General features: G+C 40.0%; 1 protein-coding gene and 1 pseudogene across 6 annotated transcripts in view; one reads left to right on the forward strand and one right to left on the reverse strand.

Annotated features, from left to right (window-relative positions):
* The window catches only part of INO80D (INO80 complex subunit D), a 79,426-nt gene that overhangs the window by 46,664 nt on the left and 6,919 nt on the right, over positions 1-25,843 (forward strand). For all 6 annotated transcript variants that reach the window (XM_032278514.1, XM_032278518.1, XM_032278516.1 and 3 more), the window contains 4 exons: positions 10,366-10,590; positions 14,121-14,230; positions 16,165-16,298; positions 24,194-24,411. In XM_032278514.1, the coding sequence (XP_032134405.1) occupies positions 10,366-10,590; positions 14,121-14,230; positions 16,165-16,298; positions 24,194-24,411 (687 nt within the window). The remainder of the gene's footprint in view (positions 1-10,365; positions 10,591-14,120; positions 14,231-16,164; positions 16,299-24,193; positions 24,412-25,843) is intronic.
* On the reverse strand, positions 1,017-1,457 carry LOC116551542 (annotated as a pseudogene).

Below are 25,843 nucleotides of genomic sequence, written 5' to 3' on the forward strand. Positions count from 1 at the left end.
CATGAGCCACTGTGCCCAAACCCAAAATACTTTGTAATATCCCTTTTGATTTCTTGTTTGATCTATGGGTTATTTAGAACTGATATTTACTATTTGAGTATTTTGGTGTTTCCCAAATACTGATTTCTAGTTCAATTCTGTGATCAGAAACCACACTTGAATATAGTATTCTATAAATGTAAATTAGGTCAAGTTGGTTAATAGTGTTGTTCATGTCTTCTACATCTGTGATGATGTTTGTCAACTTGTTATATCAATTACTGAGAAAAGGATCTTGAAATTTCTCTTAGTGAATTTGATTATTTTTCCTTCTGAGTCTGTCATTGTTTATTTCTCACATTATGTATTTATGTTATTAGATGCATAATTGTTTAAGACTGTTTTGTCCTCTTGATGAAGTGACCTCTTTATTGTTATAAAATGGCCCTTTGTATCCCAGTAACAGTGTTTGCTCTGAGATCTTTCCTTATGTGGCATTAACACAGCCACTTCGTCTTTCTTTTGATTAGTGAAAGCTTGGCATCTTTTTCAGTCCTTTTGCTTTTAACCTGTTGTGTCTTTATATTTAAAGTGAGTTTCTTATTGGCATTGTATTACTGGGTCTTGCTTTTCTATCTCCTCTGACAGTCTCTACTTTTTATTCGGAGTATTTAGACAAATTTAATATGATATTGATATTATTGGGTTTAAATTTACTGTCTTTTGTATTTGTCTCATCTATTCTTTGTTTTCTCACTTTTAAAATTATTTTTTATGATTGTATTTTATCTCTTTTCATAGCTTATTAGCTGTATTTGTATGCTTTGTTTTTGTAGTGGTTGTTGTAGGGTTTATATTATACATCTTTAATTACTACAGTCTGCCTTCAAGTGTTAAACCGCCTCATGTGTAAGAACCTATAACAGTGTCCTTTCATTGCTACTCATTTAATTTATCTACTCTGACAGTGTCTGCTTTTTATTTGGAGTGTTTAGACCAATTGAATTTAATGTTATCATTTGTATTACTGCATTTAGTTAATTTTTGAGACAGAAACAAAACATTGAAAACTGTAGCTTCTGGAAGAACTGCTTGTTCTTGCCCGTCTTGTATCTCTCTTTGAACTTGACCTTGGCCTCCCATAGGGCCTTGTGTTGAAGAGCAGGATCTCTGAAGATCCTTGTCATCCTTGTCGATGACAGTTTTGTGTAAGGGGCTATCCACAGAGTACGTCGTAGGTGTAAGATGATTGTAGTTATAAACCTTCACAAAAGACTCGATCTTTGACCTCTTGGTAATCTTGTTTTCGCCCATGGCAGCTGTCACTTTGTGGGGATAGTGATCAACCCCAACCACCAGAGCCTGGATGTAGGGCCAGCCTGAGGTATTGTTCACGATGACAGCTTTGTGTCCAGCCAGAGTAGTGTGGCCAGGACCAGCAGCAGCACCACTTTCCCAGGTTTCATGCACTTGCCCATTTTGACAGCAACCACTGAAGGCTACATCAGAAAGGAAGGAAGGCTGTTAACTGCATTTACATCTAACATACTAGTTCTTATTTAAATGTTTTAGTATAATTCACTAGTGAAGCCATCTGGTCCTGGGCTTTTTTTTTATTTTTGAGACAAGAGTCTTACTCTGTCATCCAGGCTGGAGTGCAGTGGCGTGATTTAGGCTCACTAAACTACCTGAGTTCAAGCGGTTCTCCTGCCTCAGCTTCCTGAGTAGCCGGTATTATGGCCATTCTTGCAGGAGTAAGATGGTATAGTATTGTGGTTTTGATTTGCATTTCTCTGCAAATCAGTTTTGCAATTAGTGATGTTGAGCATTTTTTCATATGTTTGCTGGCCATTTGTTTATCTTCTTTTGAGAATTGTGTATTCATGTCCTTAGCCCACTTTTTAATGGGTTTGTTTGTTTTTTCCTTAGTGATTTGTTTGAGATTGTTGTGGATTCTGGATATTAGTCCTTTGTCAGATGTATAGATTGTGAAGAGTTTCTCCCACTCTGTGGTTGTCTGTTTACTCTGCTGACTGTTTTTTTTTTGACGTGCAAAGCACTTTAATTATGTCTCAGCTATTTATCTTTGTTTTTATTGCATTTGCTTTTGGGTTCTTGGTCATGAACTCATTGCCTAAGCCAGTGTCTAGAAGGCTTTTTCCAATGTTATCTTCTACAGTTTTAATAGTTTCAGATGTTAGATTTAAGTCCTTAATCAATCTTGAGTTGATTTTTATGTAAGGTGAGAGATGAGGAACCAGTTTCATTTTCCTACATGTGGCTAGCCGATTATCCCAGCACAATTTGTTGAAAAGGGTATTCTTTCCTCACTGTATGTTTCTGTTTGCTTTGTCAAAGATTACTTGGCTGTGGGTATTTGAGTTTATTTGTGCTTGTTCTGTATTCTTTTCCATTGGTTTATGTGCCTATCTTTATACCAGTACCGTGCTGTTTTGGTTACTATGGCCTTATAGTATAGTTTGAAATTGGGTAGTGTGCTGCCTCCAGATTTGTTCTTTTTGCTTAGTCTTGTGTTGGCTCTGTGGGCTCTTTTTTGATTCCATATGAATTTTAGAATTGTTTTTTTCTAATTCTGTGAAGAATGATGGTGGTATTTTGGTGGGGATTGTGTTAAATTTATAGATTGCTTCTGGCAGTATGGTCATTTTCTTCTTTTTTTTTTTTTTTTTTTGAGATGGAGTTTCGTTCTGTCACTTAGGCTGGGGTGCAAGTGGCACGATCTTGGCTCACTGCAACTTCCACCTCCCAGGTTCAGGTGATTTTTCTGCCTCAGCCTCCTGAGTAGCTGGGACTACAGGCACCTGCCACCATGCTTCGCTAAGTTTTGTATTTTAAGTAGAGACAGGGTTTCAATATGTTGGCCAGGCTGGTCTCAAACTTCTGACCTTGTGGTCCGCCTGCCTCAGCCTCCCAAAGTACTGGGATTACAAGCATGAGCCATGGTGCCTGGCATTTATTTATTTATTTACTAATTTTTTTGGACAGTATGGTCATTTTCACAATATTGATTCAACCCATCCATGAGCATGGGATGTGTTTCCATTTGTTTGTGTCATCCATGGTTTCTTTTAGCAGTGTTTTGTAGTTTTCCTTGTAGAGGTCTTTTGCCTTTTTTGTAAGGTATATTCCCAAGTTTTCTTTTTTTTTTTTTTTGGCAGCTATAGTAAAAGGGGTTCAGGCCAGGCGCAGTGGCTCACGCTTATAATCCCAGCACTTTGGGATGCCAAGGCAGGTGGATCACAAGGTCAGGAAATCAAGATCATCCTGACCAACATGGTGAAACCTTGTCTCTACTAAAATACAAAAAATTAGCCTGGTGTGGTGGTACTTGTCTGTATTTCCAACTACTTGGGAGGCTGAGACAGGGGAATCGCTTGAACCCAGGAGGTGGAGTGAGCTGAGATCACACTACTGCATTCCAGCCTGGCAACAGAGCAAGACTCCGTCTCAAAAACAAAAACAAAAAGAGGTGGGGTTTGAGTTCTTGATTTGATTCTCCACTTGGTTGCTGTTCGTATAGAGAAGAGCTACTGATTGGTGTATATTAATCTTGTATCCTGATACTTTGCTGAATTCTTTTATCAGTTCTGGGAACTTTTTGGAGGCGTCTTAATGGTTTTTGAGGGTAAATGATCAGATCATCAGCAAACAGTGACAGTTTGACTTCCTCTTTACTGATTTGGGTACCCTTTATTTCTTTCTCTTATCTAATTGCTCTGGCTAGGACTTCCAGTATTTTGCTGTAGAGGAGTGTGAGAGTGGGCATCCTTGTCTTGTTCCAGTTCTCAGAGGGAATGCTTTCAACTTTTCCCCATTTAGTATTACGTTGGCTGTGGGTTTTTCATAGATGGCTTTTATTACATTGAGGTATGTCTCTTGTATACTGATTTTGCTGAGAGTTTTAATCATAAATCGATGCTAGATTTTGTCAAATGCTTTTTCTGCATCTATTGAGATGATCATGTGATTTTTGTTTTTAATTCTGTTTATGTGGTGTATCACATTTATTGACTTGCGGATGTTAAACCATCCCTGCATCCCTTGTGTGAAACCCACTTGATCATGGTGAATTATCTTTTTGATATGTTGTTGAATTTGGTTAGCTAGTATTTTCTTAAAAATGTTGGCATCTATGTTCATCAGGGATATTGGTCTGTTTTCTTTTTTGGTTATGTCCTAGTTTTGGTATTAAGGTGATGCTGGCTTCATAGAATGAATTAGGGAGGGTTCCTTCTTTCTCTATCTTGTGAGATAGTGTCAAAAAGATTGGTACCAATTCTTCTTTGAATGTCTGGTAGAAGTCTGCTGTGAATCCGTCTGGTCCTGGACTGTTTTTTGTTGGTAATTTAAAAATTACCACTTCAGTCTCGCTGCTTGTATTGGTCTGTTCAGGGTATCTAATTCTTCTTGATTTAGGCTAGGAGGGTTGTATTTTTCCAGGAATTTATCCATCTCTTCTAGGTTTTCTAGTTTATGTATGTAAAGGTGTTCATATTAGCCTTGAATAACCTTTTATATTTCATTGGTGTCAGTTGTAATATCTCCTGTTTCGTTTCTTAGTGAGGTTATTTGGATTTTCTCTCTTCTTTTCTTGGTTAATCTTACTAATATTCTATCAATTTTATTTATCTTTTCAAAGAACCAGCTTTTTGTTTCATTTACCTTTTGTATGTTTTTTTTTGGTTGTTGTTTCAGTTTCATTTATTTCTGCTCTGATATTGTTTATTTCCTTTCTTCTGCTAGGTTTGGGTTTAGTTTGTTCTTGTTTCTCCAGTTCCTTGAGGTATGACCTTAGAATGTCCGTTTGTGCTTTTTCAGTCTTTTTGATGTAGGCGTTTAGGGCTATGAACTTTTCTCTTAGCACTGCCTTTACTGTATTCGAGAGGTTGTGTCATTATTATCATTCAATTTGAAGAAACTTTAAATGTCCATCTTATTTCGTTTTTGACCCAATGCTCTTTCAGGAGCAGGTTATTTAATTTCCACATATTTGCATGATTTTGAAGGTTCCTTTTGGAGTTGATTTCCAGTTTTATTCCACTGTAGTCTGAGAGAGTGCTTGATATGATTTCGATTTGCTTAAATTTATTGAGGCTCATTTTGTGACCTAGCATGTGGTCTATCTTGGAGGAAGCTCCCTGCGCTGTTGAATAGAATGTGTATTTTGCGGTTGTTGGACAAGACCTTTTACCATTATATAATGTCCCTCTTTGTCTCTTTTAACTGCTGTTTCTTTAAAGTTTGTTTTGTCTGATATAAGAATAGCTACCTTAGTTTGCTTTTGGTGTCCATTTGCACGAAATGCCTTTTTCTGCATCTTTAAGTTTATGTGAGTCCTTATATGTTAGGTGAGTCTCCCAAAGGCAGCAGATAGTTGGTGGGTGAGTTCTTATCCATTCTTTGCTTCTGAATCTTTTTAAGTAGGGCATTTAGGTCATTTGCATTCAATGTTAGTATTGAAATGTGAGGTACCATTGCCTTCATTTTGCTCTTCGTTGCCTATGTACTTTGGTTTTTGGTTTTTGCTTTCTAACTTGTATTTTTGTTTTATAGGTCCTGTGTGATTTATGCTTTAAAGAGGTTCTGTTCTGATGTGTTTCCAGAATTTGTTTCAAGATTTAGAGCTTCTTTTAGCAGTTCTTGTAGTGGTAGTTTGGTAATGGCAAATTCTCTTGGCATTTGTTTGTCTGAAAAGACTATCATTCTTTCATATATGATGCTTAGTTTTGCTGGATACAAAATTCTTGGCTGATAATTGTTTTGTTTAAGGAGGTTGAAGAAAGGGCCCCAGTCCCTTCTAGCTTGTAGGGTTTCTATTGAGAAATCTCCTGTTAATCTTGGGTTCAAAGATCCCTGTGATGTTAGGCAGGTTACCTAGTGCTTCTGTCTCACAGCTCTTAAGATTCTTTCCTTTGTCTTAACTTTGGATAACCTGATGACAGTGTGTATAGGCGCAGGTTCCCATGTCAGTGGAGTTGTATACCTAGGAGTATTATGGCTGCCTCTGCTGAATCATGCAGGTTGTCAGGGAAGTAGAGGAAAGCCGGCAGTCATAGGCCTCACCCAGCTCCCATCCAATCCAAAGGGCCAGCCTCACTTCCACCATGCCCTGCCTAACAGCCCCATGTCTGTTTCCAGGCAGTGGGCAAGCAGGGCTTGAGAACTTGCCCCAGGCTACCTGCCTCCTAGCTGCAAAAGAGAAGGGCTTTGGTTCTTTCCCCACCTGTGGAGTCTGCATGTGGGATTTGTGCCCTCCCCCAAGTTCTGGCCATGAGGGTTCTTGCCAGGTTCAAATATGTTACAAAAGTTCAGCTGGAGATTTTCTTCTCTCTGTGGCATTTTCCCCATGCCTCTGGCTGCCCTCCTGAAAGATCCCTGTGATGCCAGGTAGGAATAGCCTGCTAAGGGACCCAGTGAGCTCTTAGAGCCTTTCCTTCTTCTTCCTCTACCCTTGTAATTCACTCGGCTCTCTAAATTGACTCAGCTCCAGGTAAGATTGGAAACTCCTACAAACTAGACCTTCAGTTTCCCCAGCTCGGGTGTCTGTTCGGGAATGGAGGATTTCCCTTTCCCAGTTCCCAAATACTTTGGGCACTTACAGTATTTGGGATGTCTTTCGGGTCTTGCAGGAGCAGTCTACTTCCTTCAGAGGGTCTGTGGGTCCTCTTGGGATTCCTGTTTGTTTTTGCAATTGTTTTGGAGCTAAAATTCACGATGCAAGCCTCTGCACTCTGCTCTGTCAGTCCAAGTCAGAGATACAATCCAGTCCTGCATCGCATTGCCATGGTGATCACCAGTATCTTCTCTATTTTAAGCCAGTCCTAGCAGTAAAGTGCCATCTGGGCCTACTGCATGAGGGGTGTGCAGCACAGGAGGCAGGTAGGGCCAGGCAGTGGTCGCAGTGCTGTCCTAAGAGCCTAAGAGTGGGACTGGAGCCAGGGGACACTGAGGTGGTGATAGTGGTGATGGAGGTGCAGATTTTGGCAACTGATTATTCATCCAAGCTTTACCTTCCCTTTAAGACCTGCCCTTCCTCTCCATTTGCTTTTTCTATGAATGAGACATCCAGTTTTCTAGTTATGTAGATTCAAAGCCATTGAGCCATTGACTTTCTAATCCTTCATATTGAGGCGCCAAAGTGAGTTATTTCTCTTACGTTAATGACTCTTATATGTCTTGCTTTGTTTGTTTTTTGAGACAGGAGTCTGTTGCCCAGGCTGGAGTGCAGTGGCGTGATCTTGGCTCACTGCAATCTTTGCCTCCTGGGTTCAAGCAATTCTCCTGCCTCAACCTCCCAAGTAGCTGGGACTACAGGCATGGCTAATTTTTTTGTATTTTTAGTTCTTTGCTTTATACATGATGCTACTGTCCTTCTCCAGTCTTCCTTAGTGGAAACTGCTGCCTGCTTATTGTCCTTTCCCTGGTCCTTGCTAGCTGACAAAGCCTGTCTTTTATACATGCAGATTGCTTCATGCTCTCCAGTCCTGCCCCTTCCATCCTAGCATGGATCCTTGTTATCTCTTACCTGGAGTTTTACACTAATTTTTTAACCATCTTCCTCTCTCTCTTTCTCTGTTTATTTTATATCTGCTGCTGACTGTAATCATTGCCATGGCACACCTCTGTTACTGTATTTTCTTAACAATTACAAAGCTTAGCAGTTAGGATTGCAAAATTTAAAAAATTACGAGGCTTCTGCCTTGCCTGTGGAATAAAGGTTAAACTCTTTAATTTGACATTTAGGTTTAGAAAGCTAAACTTACCTATCATTATTCCCTTACAGACCCAATACCTTAGCCAAACCAAGTTACTTACATTCTTGCTGTTCACCGTCCTATCTCTTTATCTTGGATTACGTGTTCTATTTGTGTGAGGTCCTCTTTCTTCAGGGCTCATTTCTGCTGTCATCTCCTCTGCAAAGCCTTTCTTTCCTTCCAGCAGTCTTTTTTTTTTTTTCTGAGACAAAGTTTTGCTCTGTCACCCAGGGTGGAGTGTACTGCTGCGACCTCAGCTTACTGCAACCTCTGCCTCCCAGGTTCTAATGATTCTCCTGCTTCAGCCTCCCCAGTAGCTGGGGTTACAGGAATGCACCATCACACCTAGGAACTTTTTGTATTTTTAGTAGAGACAGGATTTTGCCATGTTGGTCGAACTCTTGACCTCAAGTGATCTGTCCACCTTGGCCTCCCAAAGTGCTGGGATTATAGGTGTGACCCACCATGCCCGGCCCTTCCAGCTGTCTTCCCAGTGAACTTCAGTAACACCATACCTAGACCTCTGTTGTGGTACTTTACTATCCTCTATCTTGTGTGAAAGGTATTTATCAAACTTGCTAGCTCTGTGAGAACTCCCAAGCGTAGACCGGCCGTCAGAGGTCAGGGAAAAATTCAAAATGAAGAATCCTGGGCCCTACACCATTGAGATTCTGGTTCAGTAGACTTGGCGTAGGTCCTAGGAATCTGAAACTTTTAAATGTTCCCAGATTTTTCTTATTCGTGGTCAGATATTTGAATCATTGGCCCACCTGCCCCACTAATTAACTTATAAAAGTAGTTACTGATTTTATTCTTTTTGTTTGTTTGTTTTTTGAGACAGAGTCCCACTGTCTTGGCCAGGCTGGGGTGCAGTGGCATCAACTCAGCCGTCTCCTGGGCTTAAGCAATTGTTTTGCCTCAGCCTTCCAAGTAGCTGGGATTACAGGTGTGTGCCACCATGCCCAGCTAATTTTTGTATTTTTAGTAGACACGGGGTTTTACCATGTTGGCCTGGATGGTATTGAACTCCTGATCTCAGGTAATCCTCCTGCTTCGGCCTCCTAAAGTGGTGGGATTAGAGGCATGAGCCACAGCGCCCAGCCACTGATTTTATTCTTTCTTGGATTGTTTTAACTTCTGGGAAGTGTCTTGTCTAAATTGCATTATAAACTCTGAAACATTGGTCTCTCTTCTGTAGTGCTCAGCATAATAGATACACAGTAAATGTTGAATGTTGAATAAATGAAAAGATTGAAGTAAAATCCTTCCATTTGTAGATCTGTAGTAAAAAGTATACTGATGAGAATACGCTTCTTAGGAGAAGTACTAAACAGAAGTTTAGCTAGGCACGGTGGCTCACACCTGTAATTCCAGCACTTTGGGAGGCTGAGGCAGGCGGATCATCTGAGGTCGGGAGATAGAGACCAGCCTGACTAACATGGAGAAACCCTGTCTCTACTAAAAATACAAAATTAGCCAGTCGTGGTGGCACATGCCTGTAATCGCAGCTACTCGGGAGGCTGAGGCAGGAGAATTGCTTGAACCCAGGAGGTGGAGGTTGTGGTGAGCCAAGATCACGCCATTGCACTCCAGCCTGGGCAACAAGAGCAAAACTTCATCTCAAAAAAAAAAAAAAAAAAAAAAGTTTATACAGTAGACTGTTATAGGCTATGCTGAAGAAAAGAATAATAATACCACTTAAGAGAAACCAAGCAATGAATAGCAGAAGATTAGTAAGTTAATATGTAGTCCACGGTGTCACATGTGTGGTATTTACTTAAGATAGAAGAGAAAGAAGCTAAAATAACAGGTCAGTTTTCAAGTCCAGTATGCAGTATTCCTAATGGTAAAAAGTAAGATCACATTTGTTCCATGGAAAAGTGGCCTTTTAAACCTCACTGGCGGTAGATATTGCTAACTAAGCTCAGCACCCTTTCTTGTTGAGCTTAGATGTTCCCTCAGCATCATTTCCACATAGCCTTTCAGCCAGGGACACCAATCAATCACATTATTAGCATGTGATGGAAAATCCTGTATCTAATCTCTGATTTAGTAAATGCTGTTTAGGATAATTCCATAGTTTAAAAAAAATACCTGGTAGAATTAATGTGATCCCTACAACCAAAATTCTCTAGGCACTTAGCAAGAAAAAGGTATTTAAAAACCAGAATGTTTAAAAGGGCAGCTCTTAGATAGTAAACTGTTAGGATTCGCTACTTGATTTCTGGTAAGACCTTCTTTTATGAAATTATGCTGTGTGTTTCCTTATAACTGTCATGTCATTTACTCAGAGTTTTTGTAAGTGAAGGGAAAAAAATGAATTTTTTTCTCAAGAGTCTCTAGTCACTTAAAATTTAGAAGACACTCATATATTAAGTGTCTAATGATACCAAGCTGTTTCTGAAAACACTGGATTAACCCTATCCTTATTGTTGAAATGCTGCACTTATTTTTAGTTCTACTGGAATTCTCTTACTCTAATTGTGTTAAGTACCTGCTTACATGCCACAAAAGTTTTAAACCTGTGCCACACTTCATAATTCTCTTTTCCCCTGCCTAAAATGAACCTAATGTGTAATCAGTTTTTCATTTCTCTCCCTGCACTTTCCAGGTCAGATGATGATGATGCGGAGAGTAGGAGCTCCAGGGTGACCCAACTTTGCACTTACTTTCAGCAGAAATATAAGCACCTCTGCCGCCTGGAGCGGGCAGAAGCTCGTCAAAAGAAATGCCGGCATACGTTTAGGAAAGCTTTGCTGCAGGCGGCCAGTAAAGAACCAGAATGCACTGGTCAGTTAATACAAGAACTGCGGAGAGCTGCATGCAGCGGAACCAGGTTAGAGCCGTGCACAGCTACCTATTCCTAAGGGGCTCATCTCAGTTTGTTTTCTTTATTTTGTGAGAGGATAGTTGGAGCACAAGGGGAGATAGCCACTAAGTCCCAAATATTAAAGCATTGTGTTGTGGTTTTCTTGCTTTGTTAAAGTGCTACAGGTGGCGAAATAATGTTACCATGACCTAACAGTGAAAGTAAAGCATTACTAAAATTTTGCTGAAATTTGATTAGAATTTATTCATTGAAGATTTGAGAAGGTTACCTGGCTTAAAAGAAAGCTACTGTGCTTAGAAATTTTATGTTATTTAAAAGTAACAGTTACAGTTTTTTAACTGCAAAAGTAGTATTTCATGTTTATTTACTTGTGTTATTTTAGTTTCTTTTCTGTGTTGTTTTTTTGTTTTTAGAGACAAGGTCTTGCCCTGTCGCCCAGGCTGGAGTGCAGTTGTGTGATCATAGCTCACTGCAGCCTCAAACTCCTGGGCTCAAATGATCCTCCCAGCTTAGCCTCCTGAGTAGCTGGGACTATACGCATGTGAAACATTACCCAGCTAATTAAAACAAATTTTTTTTTTTTTTATAGAGATGAGGATGACAGAGGGAGACTCCCTCAAAAAATAAAATCAAATAAAATCAGAATGATGTTAGTCTTTCCTAAAAAATAACTTTGTCGTATTTATTGATGAGTAAGTGGAATAAGCCATTGAACCCAAATTAAGTATCTTGCAGCCCACAGTCCTACAGTGATTATGTTGTTTGGTTGGAAACATCATCATTTATGGGGGATGCTATAGGGCATATCAAAGGGAATCCTGTAGTAGATTTTTTAAATATTAAAGACATGAAAAAGTTTTGGTAATTTCCTTTGTTTTGTCGGGCTTATTTGGATAATAAAAGATATCTAAATTACATCAGCATTTTTACCTTATTTTTTTTTTTTTCTTTTTTCTTTGAGACCAAGTCTTGCACTGTCACCTGGGCTGGAGTGCAGTGGTGTGATCTTGGCTCACTGCAACCTCCACCTCCCAGGTTCAAACAATTCTTCTGCCTCAGTCTCCCAAGTAGTTGGGACTACAGGTGCCTGCCACCATGCCTGGCTGATTTTTTTGTATTTTTAGTAAAGACAGGGTTTCACTCTATTGGCCAGGCTGCTTTCGAACTCCTGACCTTGTGATCCGCCTGCCTCAGCCTCTCAAAGTGCTGGGATTACAGGTGTGAGCCACGATGTCCAGCCATTTTTACCTTAATTTATCCGTGGGATTATTGAAATTCTGACTTTGGATTTATTTTAAGAGGTAATTGGTAAGTTGAAACATAAGGCAGTTTAAAAAAATGAAACCAATAGTTATTTTGCAAGTTTAGAATAAAGAAAATGAGGGAATGTATTGTACACTAGGCTTGTTAGATAGCTGAGCAGTTTATTAGAGTATTTAAGGAAAATTATCCCTTTGGGCCAGGTGTGGTGGTGCACACTTGTAGTCTTAGCACTTTGGGAGGCTGAGGCAGGTGGATCACCTGAGGGCCGGAGTTTAAGAACAGCCTGGCCAACATGGTGAAACCCCATCTCTACTAAAAATACAAAAAAATTAACCTGGCATGGTGGCAGGCACTTGTAATCGCAGCTATTCGGGAGGCTGAGACAGGACAATCACTTGAACCCTAGAGGCGGCGGGGATTGCAGTGAGCCGAGATCATGCCTTTGCACTCCAGCCTGGGCAACAGAGCAAAACTCCATGTCAAAAAGAAAAAAAGAAAAAAAAGTTATTCTGTTAATATAGAGAGCCTTCTATTTAAATCTAGAGTAAGAATTTGGGCCTAGCTGCCAGAATAGTAAAGGTTTATTTATTTGAAATTGTATATTATTTTTACGGGACTAAATTTAATGTAAATGACTTATTAAAGAAACGATGGATAAACTAGTAGGAATTAACTGTTTAGTTCTGTGATGATCCACTTCCCTACTCTTATAATCCTGATGAATCTTGCAGAAATCTAGTTAAGGCACGTTCTAAGGCAGCACCATGGACATATAAACTGTGTTTACAGTTTATATGAAATTAATAACTAAGGTTGAAGTGTTACTTATATTTTGTGTAAATTCATATGTAATTTAGATTCTGTGTGCCCTTACCTAACACGCGTAAATCATTTCACTGAAACCCTGAGAAAGATATTAGAAACAAACAACTCAAAATATTTTTTGTTCGTGATGTCTGACTTGAACTTAGTATGTTAAGTAGATTTTTTTTCCTCATACTCACACTTGTAAAGACCTAATAGTTTGCAGTGCTTTATAGAGTCATGTAAATAGGATAGGTTTTGTTATTTCTAAGAATTGTCTTTTTTTTTTTTTTTTTTTTTTTCAATAGAGATGGGGGGGGTCTCTCTCTGTTGCCCTGGCTTGTCTCAAACTCCTGGTCTCAAGCGATCCTGTTTGATTAGGGGAGCCCTCCTCCGCCTCCCAAAGTGCTGGGATTACTGGTGTGAGCCACTGCACCTGACCCCCTGCTAAGAATTTAAATGTTATTTATTTGTGTTTTTGTATGTTTGTGTAAAGAAACTGGAAGGATCTGCAAACTAATAACATGAATATGTTATAGAGTGAGTGGGGGGCTGGCAAATTAGGGGGCAAGGGCGAGAAGTCGATTCTTCACTGCCTACCGTTCTGTTCTTTCATTTTTTTATGGATCCATGTGAATGCATTGCTTATTCATAACATTTTAAATAAGTTAAAATATGTAAACATTGAGTGTACAAATGGAGATAAGATTTAAATAATGGAACATGGATTGCACATATAATAGAAACTTGAAAAAAATAGATCTAAAGTGAGTACATTTTGGAGGATAAAAGCTACTCAGCCATTTCTGCATATCAATATCCTCTTCCCCATGTATGAGATTTTTTTTTTTTTGGCAGATTTATGGGTTTAGCAGCATGAGGCAGTCAATTCCTAATGATGGTGATAATTGTAGTCATGACTAACCACCACTGACTGTTTACTGTTTAACACTATATACTGTATATAAGTGGTTTAGATGTACTTAATCTTTTTATGCTCCCAACAACCCTGCCAGCTCAAGGAACCTTATTGTCTCTGCTTTACAGGTGAGGAAATTGAGGCTTAAATCAGGCCAGGTAACATGCCCATGGTCACACAGCTAGTAAGAGGGAGAGCTGAGATTCAGAACCAGGTCTGTCTAATTCTGTCTACTCTCAGTTCTTCATCACTTTACTGCCTCTTTGTGAAGAAAAAGGAAACAAGACATCACTTAAACACAACTGATAGACATACTTGAAGCATATTATGATACAGTTATTTGCTTTGAATGTCAGAAAATTAGGGAAATAACACAATTGGTAGTTGTAATGCCTTCTTTCTTTAACCCACTTTTGCATTTTATTTAGTGACCAGAGATGTTATAGATATTATAATGAGGGTGTTACAGAGTTGTGACATCATGTTGAAAAATTACCCTGGATTTTTAAAGCATTTTTAAAAACTTAATTTTGTGGTTTTCTTTCCTCAGCATAAGCCGAACCAAGTTGAGGGAGGTGGAACCAGCAGCATGCAATGGAACCGTGAAGGGGGAACAGTGCACCAACAAAGCCCTTCCATTCACCAGACATTGTTTCCAACGTATCCTTTCAACTCAATGGAATGTGCATTGAAAAAGTACTACCTAATTTGGGGCCATATATTTCATTTTTAAATCAAGTGAATGACTTTTGAAACCATAACTGTTTAATGTTTAAAATAATTTTATATAACTTATAATTTTCATGATGTTCTCTGAATTTTTCCTGCTTTATTCAAACATCGTAACAAAACAAGCAAAGTTGATAGCAAATGGCAAGTTCCTCTAGTGTCTGTCACTTAATTATATTTTGTTAATAGGATTCTGGTCCCTCAGGTGATTCCTGGTAGCTTATGAGAAGGAGCTATAACATTCATAGATGGAAAAAAATCAAATCACATTGTTTAAAAACTGGTTTTAGTCTTCTAAGACAGTTACACAGTTTTACACTCTTACAGTACTTTTTCCTGTAAGAATAGTTTACTCTTTTTAGTGAGTACAGTGCTGATTTCAAATGAATGAAAGGTAACAAACATCACTGACTAGGAAAGAAGATCTCTTTTTAAACAGTATACTTGAGGAAACCTCTGTTAAGGAGCTTTAGGTTGGTGATGAAATCTTGTAGCTGTGACTTTTATTGAATATTTTAAAATTAGATAGCATTTAAAAATAATAATTACCGTCTATTTAATTTTTGCCCTCCTTTCTGTTCTTAGAACAGCTTTTTCAGCACACTTTCTATGTAATAAAGGCTTTATAAATAGTTTTACCTAAAAACCATAAAGGAAAAACACAAAGGTCCTTAATAGATATAAGTCTTAAGGAAACGTAGTAGCTAAAAGTATGAGTGGTTAAAAATATTGATATGTAAAACCCATGTTTGTTTGTTTGTTTAGAGACAGGGTCTCACTCTATCACCCAGGCTGGAGTACAGTGGTACAGTCTCTGCTCACTGCAGCCTCGATGTGCCTGGGCCCTGGTGATCTTCCCATCACAGCTTCCTCAGTACCTGGGACTACAGGCATGCACTACCATGCCTGACTGATTTTTGTACTTTTTGTAGAGGTGGTGTTTCACCATGTTGCCCAGGCTGATCTTGAACTCCTGAGGCTCAATCAGTCCATCTCCTTTGGCCTCCCAGAGTGCTGGGAGTATAGGTGTGAGCCACTGTGCCTGGCCAATAGTAAAGTTTTGATTTAGAGGTAATTTTTCATAAGTTGTGAGTTTGGTGCTGGAAATGTGAAGCAAAATAGTCAACTCGGGAAAGATGGGTTTTTAATAATTATATCTTTAAATTTTTAATCTTGGTAAATACCATAGGCAGAAAATTTTCCTTTTAAGAGCTGTTAAAAAATAAAAATAAAAACCATTGGCCAGGCGTGGTGGCTTGCACCTGTAATCTCAGCCCTTTGGGAGGCTGAAGTGGGTGGATCACTTGAGGTCAGGAGTTCAAGACCAGCCTGGCCAACATGGTGAAACCCCATTTCTACTAAAATACAAAAAATTAGCCAGGTGTGATGGCACACATCTGCAATCCCAGCTACGTGGGAGGCTGAGACAGGAGAGTTGCTTGCTTGAACCCGGGAGGCGAGGAGGTTGCAGTGAGCTGAGATAGTGCCATTGCACTCCATCCTGGGCAACACAGCGAGACTTCATCTCAAAACAAAAAACAGAAACCATTAAGTGGAACTTTAAATGGAGTTCACATGTTAAGAAGGAAATGACCCTGCTTTTCCAAATAACACAGTTTGGTTCAGAATGGTCATTAAGGAGACTGGTGCCAGGATCCCATTAGCAAAATAGAGTCCTTCAGAGTTGCCATCGGATAAATCCTACTATTATTTTCCCATATCAGTAGTTGAGCTAGTACTTTATAACTTTTATGGATAATAAGGTTTGAACTTATTAAACATAAGTAGGGGAACAAGCAAATTCTATATAGAAATTGAAAATTAGAGTTTCAGTGTATTTTATTCCTAACTTACAAAAAACCCAGATATCCTCTTGAACCACTCTCAGCAGCTCTTCTCAAGTTGCACAGCCAAGTTTGCAGATGGACAGCAGTGCTCTGTGCCAGTTTTTGACATTACACATCAGACACCTCTGTGTGAAGAACATGCCAAAAAAATGGTAAGTTCTGCAACAGAGGCTTTCAAACTTTTGATAGTTATCCACTGTAGGAAATACTTTGTGACTTAGCACAAACTATATATGTATATAAATCACTGAAACAAGTTTTGAGACAGGATTTTTATTCCCTTAAGATACATTTTATTACCTTAAGATACATATACATAGCACATTTTCTAAATACTCTCTTTGTTCCTATGTCTCTAGGGTTTTGCTTTCTTATATACAATTCTACAAATGTCTTGAATAATTGATAAAATTTCGGTCAAAGATCTAGTCTTTCTGTAAATCTGTAATTATTGCTTTCGTTAATGCTAGTATTATACATCTAATTCAGAATAATTTAGAGGAGAGACAAATTTGAATTTGAGGAATATCTAAATTATATAATCATTTAAAGGAAGTTATTTTTTATTGGTTTATCCATCAAGCAGTTGTTGCAATATACTGTCCTAGGTACCTTATGTACTAGAAAGTGAGATACTTCCTGCCCTCTGTAAGCATGTTATAGTTATCAGGGATCCTTAGGGTGAGGGAATGGGTATTAGACCAGGACTTAATAGTTGAAACTTGTGATCCTTGCTTTGCCACCAGCTCGGTGTATAACTAGGAACTAAAGATTTAGCCTTTTTTGGACCTCAGCCTCAATGTGTGTGATTCACTGGTATATTAGTCTGTTTTCACCCTGTTGATAAAGATATATCTGAGACTGGGCAATTTACAAAAGAAAAAGGGTTAATTGGACTCACAGTTCCACATGGCTGATTAGGTCTCAAAATCATGGTGGAAGGCAAGGAAGAGCAAGTCACATCTTACATGGATGGCAGCAGGCAGAAAAAGAGCTTGTGGAGGGCAAATCCCATTTGTAAAAACCATCAGATCACATTGAGACCCATTCATTATTATGAGAACAACACGGGAAAGACCTGCTTCCATAGTTCGGTCATCTCCCACTAGGTCCCTCCCATGACACATGGGAATTATGGGAGCTACAAGATGAGATTAGGGTGGGGACACAGAGCTAAATCATATCATTCTGCCCTGGCACCTCCCAAATCTCATATCTTCACATTTCAAAATGAATCTTGCCTTCCCAACAGTACCCCAAACTCTCAGCTCATTTCAGCATTACCTCAAGGCAAGTCCTTTCTGCCTATGAGCCTGTAAAATCAAAAACAAATTAGTTACTTCCTAGATACAATGGGGGTACAGCCATTGGGTAAATTCAACCATTCCAAATGGGAGAAATTGACCAAAACAAAGGGACTACAGGCCCCATGCAAGTCCAAAATTCAACAGACAGTCAAATCTTAAAGCTCCAGAATGATCTCCTTTAACTCCTTGTCTCACATCCAGTTCATGCTGATGCAAGATATAGGTTCCCATAGTCTACTATTCTGGGGTCTGGAGGATGGTGGCCCTCTTCTCACACCTCCACGAGGTAGTGTCCTAGCAGGGACTCTGTGTGGGGGCTTCCACCCCACATTTTCCTTCTGCATTACCCTAGTAGAGGTTCCCCTTGAGGGCCCCACCCCTGCAGCAAACTTCTGCCTGGGCATCCAGGCATTTCTTAACATCATCTTCTTTGTTTTTTATTTTAGAGACAGAGTCTTGCTCTGTTACCCAGGCTGCAGTGCAGTGGTGTGGTCTTGGCTCACTGCAACCGCTGCTTCCGAGGTTTAAGCAATTCTCATACCTTGGCCTCCCAAATAGCTGGGATTACAGCCACCATGCCTGGCTAATTTGTTTGTAGTTTTAATAAAGATGGGGTTTCATCATGTTGGCCAGAGTGGTCTCAAACTCCTGACCTCAGGTGATCTGCCCACCTTGGCTTCCCAAAGTTCTGAGATTACAGGCATGAGCCACCATGCCTGGCCTGTTTTTATACATCTTCTGAAATCAAGGCTGAGGTTCCCAAACCTCAGTTCTTGGCTTCTGTGCACTTGCAGTCTCAACACTACATGGAAGCTGCCAAGGACTGCGGCTTCTACCCTCTGAAGCAACAACCGAGCTCTACCTTGATCTCTTTTTGCCATGGCTGGAGCAGTTGGAACACAGGTTACCAAGTCCCTAGGCTGCACAGAGCAAGGGGGCCCTCGGTTTGGCCCATGAAACCATCTTTTCTTCCTAGGCCTCCAGGCCTGTGATGGGAGGGTCTGCCATGAAGACCTCTGCCATGCCCTGGAGATATTTTCCCCATTGTCTTGCTATTAACATTCAGCTCTTTGTTAATTATGCAAATTTCTGCAGCTGGTTTGAATTTTTCCTCAGAAAATGGGATTTTCTTTTCTATTGCATTGTCAGCCTGCAAATTTTCCAAACTTTTATGCTCTATTCCCCTTTTAAAATGGAATGCTTTTAACAGCACCCAAGTCACATCTTGAATGCTTTAGAAATTTCTTCCACAGATACCTGTATATTTACAGATACCTGTAAATTATCTCTCTCAAGTTCAAAGTTCCACAGATCTCTAGGGCAGGGGCAAAATGTCGCCAGCCTCTTAGCTAAAACATAACAAGAGTCACCTTTGCTCCACTTTTCAACAAGTTCCTAATCTCTGTCTGAGACCATCTCAGCCTGGATTTCATTGTCCATATCGTTATCAGCATTTTTGTCAAAGCCATTCAACAAGTCTCTAGGGAGTTCCAAACTCTGCCACATTCTGAGCCCTCCAAACTGTCCCAGTCTCTGCCTGTTGCCCAGTTCCAAAGTCATTTTCACATTTTTGGGTATCTTTTCAGCAGCACCACACTCTACTGGTACCAATTTACTGTATTAGTCTGTTTTCACGCTGCTGATTAAGACATACCAGAGACTGAGCAATTCACACACATAAAAGAGGTTTAATTGGACTCACAGTTCCACATGGCTAGGGAGGCCTCACAATCACAGCAGAAGGCAAGAAGGAGCAAGTCACATCTTACAGGGATGGCCCCGGGCGAACAGATAGTTTGTGTAAGGCAACTCCTGTTTTTAAAGCCATCAGATCTTGTGTGACCCATTCACTATTATGAGAATAACACGGGAAAGACCCACCCCCATAATTCCATTATCTCCCACTCGGTTCTTACCGCAAAACATGGGAAGTAGGGGAGCTACAGGATGAGATTTGGGTGGGGACACAGCCAAACCAGATCAACTAGATTCTTCACCAATAACTTGTTTTATTTTTTAGGTTTCTTTTACAGAGCATATGTTATGAAAAATTTGCATACTAAACCATATATTACAAATGTTGAATAATTATTTTTCTACTTTAATATAAAAACATTTAAAATATAGCCTTTTTTGGAGAGGCGGGGATCGAGTCTCACTCTGTTGCCCAGGCTGGAGTGCAGTGGCTCTATCTCGGCTCACTGCAAACTCTGCCTCCCGGGTTCAAGCGATTCTTGTGCCTCAGCCTCCGGAGTAGTGCATGCCACTATGCCTGGCTAATTTTTATTTTTTTAGTAGAGATATGTTGGCCAGACTGGTCTCAAACTCCTAACCTCAGATGATCCACCCGCCTCAGCCTCCTAAAGTGCTGGGATTACAGGCGTGAGCCGCTGTGCCCAGCAAATATAAGCTCTATAAGCTCTTTTTTTTTTTTCTTTTTTTTTGAGACGGAGTTTCACTCATGTTACCCAGGCTGGAGTGCAATGGCGCGATCTCGGCTCACCGCAACCTCCGCCTCCCGGGTTCAGGCAATTCTCCTGCCCCAGCCTCCTGAGTCGCTGGGATTACAGGCACGCGCCACCATGCCCAGCTAATTTTTTGTATTTTTAGTAGAGACGGGGTTTCACCATGTTGACCAGGATGGTCTCGATCTCTTGACCTCATGATCCACCCGCCTCGGCCTCCCAAAGTGCTGGGATTACAGGCTTGAGCCACCGCGCCCGGCCCTTTTTTTTTTTTTTTAAGCTTATTCAGGCTTTGTCATAGCTAAGGAATATTTTTTATAGGCTTTTTGAACCACTTTTGTGGACCTTCATTGATAATTTCACAGACCCTTGGTATGGGCCCTGTAGCTTTCGAATCACAAAAGTAAATGATCCCAGCTGCATATTTTTATTTTAAAGTTCTGCCATTCCAGCACACTTCAAAGACCAGGAAGATATTGTTAAGCAGAAACACTGGACTTCAGTGTCTGCTTTAGGAACTTCATATGAATGAATTTTTGGATCCTATAATAATTATTGTGTGAATGCTTTTAGAGAAATTGAAAGCAGCTTTATTCTTTTCAGCTGGTTAAACATTCCTACTTAGGTGAACGAATAAGGCAGACCTAAGACTGAATTAGTATAATGTAAATTAGTCATAAAATAATATACATTTTATATAACAATCATAAATATACTAATTTTTAAAAGTATTTACAATACAAATTTTTGAAAATGGTTTTCTCTGAAGATAGAGAATCTGACACTAGTTTGAGCTATTTTGGTTTTAGGTTAAAAATTATCTAGGAGACTATAAGAAGCGTTGCACCCCGTCAGTGCTCCTGTGAGAGACTGACACTGGGAGATGAAAACTCTGTTCAGATCTCTTGGCTCTGCTTTCTTTTTTTGTTGAGACAGAGTCTCACTCTGTTACCCAGGTTGAGTGCAGTGGCGCAGTCTCGGCTTCTGCCACCTCTGTCTCCCAGGTTCAAGCAGCTACCCCATAGTAGCCTCCCAAGTAGCTGGGACTACAGGCATGCACCACCACGCCCAGCTAATTTTTGTGTGTTTTGGTAGAGACCGGGTTTTACCATGTTGACCAGGTTGGTTTTGAACTCCTGACCTCAAGGGATCTGCCCACCTTGGCCTCCCAAAGTGCTGAGATTACAGGCCTGAGCCACTGTGCCCAGCCTCTATTTTCATATTATATTCTGAATTCAAACACATTTTATCAATTTCACTGCTACCATTCTAGTCAAGGCTACCATTATCTTTGCCTGGATTATAATAATAGTCTAATTGATCTCCCTTCTTGTCATCTCCCCCTGCAGATATATTTGTTCTTGTTGTTGTTGTTGTTGTTGTTGAGTCAGAGTCTCACTCTGTCACCCAGGCTGGAGTGCAGTGGCATGATCTTGGCTCACTGCAACTTCCAACTCCCGGGTTCAAGCAATTCTCCTGCCTCAGCTTCCTGAGTAGCTGGGAGGCACTTGCCACCATACTCGGCTACACAGGAGGTATATTGTTTACATAGCAGCCAGAGTAGGCTGGTTATGTGTATGTTCTACTTTCTTTGAATTGAATTCACTTTTGAGTTACACTTTTAGGAGTTTTGCAGATGCATGCAGTTGTATCACCACCACCTAAATCAAGATACAGAACAGTTCCCTCAGTTCCCCAGAGTCTCTTATACTACCCCTTTGTGTTTATCCCTTTACTCCATCTCCACTGATCTATTTTCTGCCCCTATAATTTTGCATTTTCCAGAATGTCATATAAATGGTATTCTGTAATAAGTAGCCTTTAGAACAAGCCCTTTAGACTATATATCTGTTGATATTAGCTCCATAATCAAAACCTGCTAATGGCTTCCCATCACATCCTCCTGGCACTGCCTCCCTAAGTGTTGGGATTATAGACATGAGCCACCACATCTGGCCTTTTCCCAAGTTTCTGCATGGCTTACTCCTTCCTTTCATTCAGCTTTCTTATCACATGTCACCTCATCAAATAAGTCTTCCACCTGCCTGTTACCCTGTAAGTTTTTATCCTCATACTCTACCTAATTTTTCTTCCTGACATTTTTCTGCCTAACATTCAGTTATTCATTAGTTTGTTTATTTTCTGTATTCTCCTTCTAGAATGTCAACTTCACAAAGGCAAGAGCTTTTTTTTTTCACTACTGTATCCCTAGTGCTTAGAACAGAGATGCTCAGTAAGTGTTGAATAATTTAATGGTTAGGCACATGGATGGAAGGGGTTAAGATTCAGAAACAGGATGTGACAGCCATTGGTAAGAGACTCCAGCACAAGAAGTTCAGGCTATCAGGCAGAACATGGTATTCCAACAAATGTAAGATCCTGCAACAGATGGTGAACGCATTGCCTTGATGTAGAGGTAGAATGAGACAAAAGTTGGAAGTGGATAGTATTTCACTGTGTATTGAAGCTAGGTAAAAGAACAGTTGGCATTAGGAAAGCCTCAGGGAGTGGGGGCTCTAGCTCTCTGGAGGCAAGTGAGGCAGGTACCAGTCACAGGCTGTCCTGGGGCTGTTATGTGTAAAGCGTCTGGCACAGTACCAAGAGTCCCACAGGGCCCCTGCACACAAGCGTAGGGGAATCAGGGAGGAACCTAAAACCTGACCCAGGTGATTACTGAGAGTCTTACAAGTAGGACTTGTTTCCTCTTGGGTGAGAGCTCCATAACTTCCTCCTGAGATCAGCACCGGTGCTGGAGGGCAAGCCTGGAATGGATGCTGAGCACAATGTTCGGGTACTGGTCATTGCACATTCACCATTTGTTGAGTTAAATAGTGGACATAATACAAGTAGACCTCAAGTGCTGAGACAAAAAAACTACAAAGTCTGAGAAGTAGCTTCTTTATTTTATTTTATTTTTTTGAAACGGAGTTTTGCTGTTGTCACCCAGGCTAGAATGCAATGGCATAATCTCAGCTCACTGCAACTACTGTCTCCCGGGTTCAAGCGACTCCCCTGCCTCAGCGTCCTGAGTAGCAAAGATAACATGCACGCACCACCACGCCTGGCTAATTTTTGTATTTTTATTTATTTATTATTTTTTTTAAAGAGAGGGTTTCACCATATTGGTCAGGCTGGTCTTGAACTCTCGACCTCAGGTGATCCACCCGCCTTGGCCTCCAAAGTGCTTGGATTACAGGTGTGAGCCACCATGACCGGCCAATTTTTGTATATTTAGTAGAGACGGAGTTTTGCCATGTTGGCCAGTCTGGTCTTGAACTCCTGACCTCAGGTGATCTGCCTGCCTCAGCCTCCCAAAGTACTGGGATTACAGGTGTGGGCCACTGTGCCTAGCTAGAACTAGCCTCTCTTTTTTGGTTTGTTTGTTTTAAATGTATGTATTTGTGACTTAATCTGAATTATGTTTATATTCAAGTATTTGAGTAGGATTAAACCTGTTTTAGATTTCCTGAATTTATGCTTTAATTTTATTCCTTCTTGTTTTCGGTTTTTTGATGCTAGAGTTAAGGAATTAATTAAAGGTGACATCAATTGCAAACCCCACTGTTTTGTGTGCCACTAAGAAAAAATGTGGCCAGTGATGCAGTATTTTATTATCACTTAGAATTTTTGTTTTATACTTATTAAAGAGCTCATAAAAGACTTATTTAGACTAGATTTTTATCTCATATACCGCTCCTGGTTTTGGCTGTACTGCTTGACGTGTGAAAGGCAGTGTTTTCTACATACTTCAGTAGAACGACTTCATCTATTTTGTGGTTACTTTCCTTTCTCACTTGGTTGTTGCCTTACAGAAAAAAAAAGAAAAAAGAATTGTGATCAGTTCTTCAGTAATGAATGTATGCTTCACTAATATTATATTAATTTTATGGCCTACTGCTCTTTGTACCTTTCTGCATTCACAAAATTTTCCTCCACATGTCATACCAACAGTGTCCATACCTTAATTCAGACGATGCCAGTACAAAGAACTGGAACTGAGTGTGTGTGTGTGTGTGTGTGTGTGTGTGTGTGTGTGTGTGTGTGTGTCAGTGTCAATAATTATAAGATGCCAAGAATTTAAAATCCTTCCCAATTGCAGATATATTAAAATATAGATCTTAGAATTCATGAAGTTTGGTGTCTTCATCATTGTTAAACATAGTTTTGGGCATCCACTATGTTTTAGGCATCATAGAATATTAAGTATTTTTTTAGGTAACTATCAGGTTTCTCTGAGATAATCTCAGTTTAAAAACCCATTTATTCATTCCAAAGGATAATTTCTTGAGAGGAGATAACTCCCGTAAAGTTCAGCACCAGCAGCAGAGGAAACCCAGGAAAAAAACCAAGCCTCCTGCACTAACCAAAAAACACAAGAAGAAGAGAAGACGTGGACCTCGTCGACCCCAAAAACCCATTCCCCCTGCAGTCCCCCAAGGGAACCTCAGCATGCCCGCCAGCGTCTCACTGCCAGTGGAGGCCTCTCAGATCCGGTCAGTGGTGGTATCGGGGCTTAATTTTTCTTACGTATTTTCAGATTCTTCTCAGAACATCTAGCTTCAAGTGGTTATTATAAAGTTGTCACTAGGCTACAGAAGCCATTTAGTATATCAGCCTAGATTTTTAAAATAGTTTTTGGTACAAATTTTACCTGTATCTGACTGTATTTTATCTAAAATTAAGCTTTTGCTTATAATAAAGAAAATAGATGCCAAAATTGAGTTTAATTGTATACTCTCAAAAAACATTTTTTTTCTTTTTCCTTTTTTTTTTTTTTTGACACCAAGTCTTGCTCTGTCATCCAGGCAAAGTGCAGTGGCGCGATCTCGGCTCACCGCATCCTCTGCCTCCAGGGTTCAAGCAATTCTCCTGCCTCAGCCACCCCAGTCTGGGGTCACTGGCATGCGCCATCATGTCAAGCTAATTTTTGTATTTTTGGTAGAGACGGGGTTTCATCATGGCCAGGCTAGTCTCAAAGTCTTGATCTCAAGTGATCTACGCTCCTCGACCTCCTAAAGTGCTGGGACTATAGGCATGAACCACTGCACCTGGCCTCTAACTTTTAAGAATGTTAGCAGAAATTCCATATATGTTCCAACAGAAGTATTCCATCAGAAATATGAGGCATTATTATTTTGACAGGGTTAAACATTTTGACCAGAAGAATGAAGCTTTTGTTTTAGCTAAGCATTTCAGTTTTACCTGTTGTTAATTTCATTTTAAAAATTATTATTTTGACCAGATTTGAAATTCTAAAAAGCATCAAGATACATTTGATACGCCAAATTGTGACTCATTTTACTAATTTGAAGTAAAAATATTACCTAGTAGTTGTTGTTATCTCTTAATACATGGGTCAAGGTTGCAGAAATATGTGACTGCATACGGTGAGGCCTGAATTTTTGCAGTGATTCTACTTTCATATTTCCTTCTTTTAAAGTAGGAGAGGAGATACTGTAAGTTAGGATTTCTCATGTTTCTGTTGAATATAAAAAGCCTAGGGCCAGGTCCAGTGGCTCACACCTGTAATCCCAGCACTTTGGTAGGCTAAATAGGTGAATCGCAAGGTCAGGAGTTTGAGACCAGCCTGGTCAAGATGGTAAAACCCCATCTCTACTAAAAATACAAAAATTAGCCAGGGATGATGGCTGGTGCCTGTAATACCAGCTACTCGAGAGGCTGAGGCAGGAGAATCGCTTGAACCCAGGAGGCAGAGGTTGCAGTGAGCCAAGATTGCGCCTCTGTACTCTAGCCTGGGCAACAGAGCAAGACTCAATCTCAAACAAACCTAGGGGACATTAGGATTGGCTTTAGCTCAGGTAATTACTTCCTTACTTTCCATCTGTCTAATCCCTTTGCTGGAGTTCAAGACCTGCTGGGGCTTTCTGACCTTTTAAAAAAAAAAAAAAAACCTAAAAGACATTA

Source organism: Sapajus apella, unplaced genomic scaffold, assembly GCF_009761245.1.
Source record: "Sapajus apella isolate SASKATOON/1434 unplaced genomic scaffold, GSC_monkey_1.0 scaffold10, whole genome shotgun sequence".
NCBI classification, from domain to species: domain Eukaryota; kingdom Metazoa; phylum Chordata; class Mammalia; order Primates; family Cebidae; genus Sapajus; species Sapajus apella.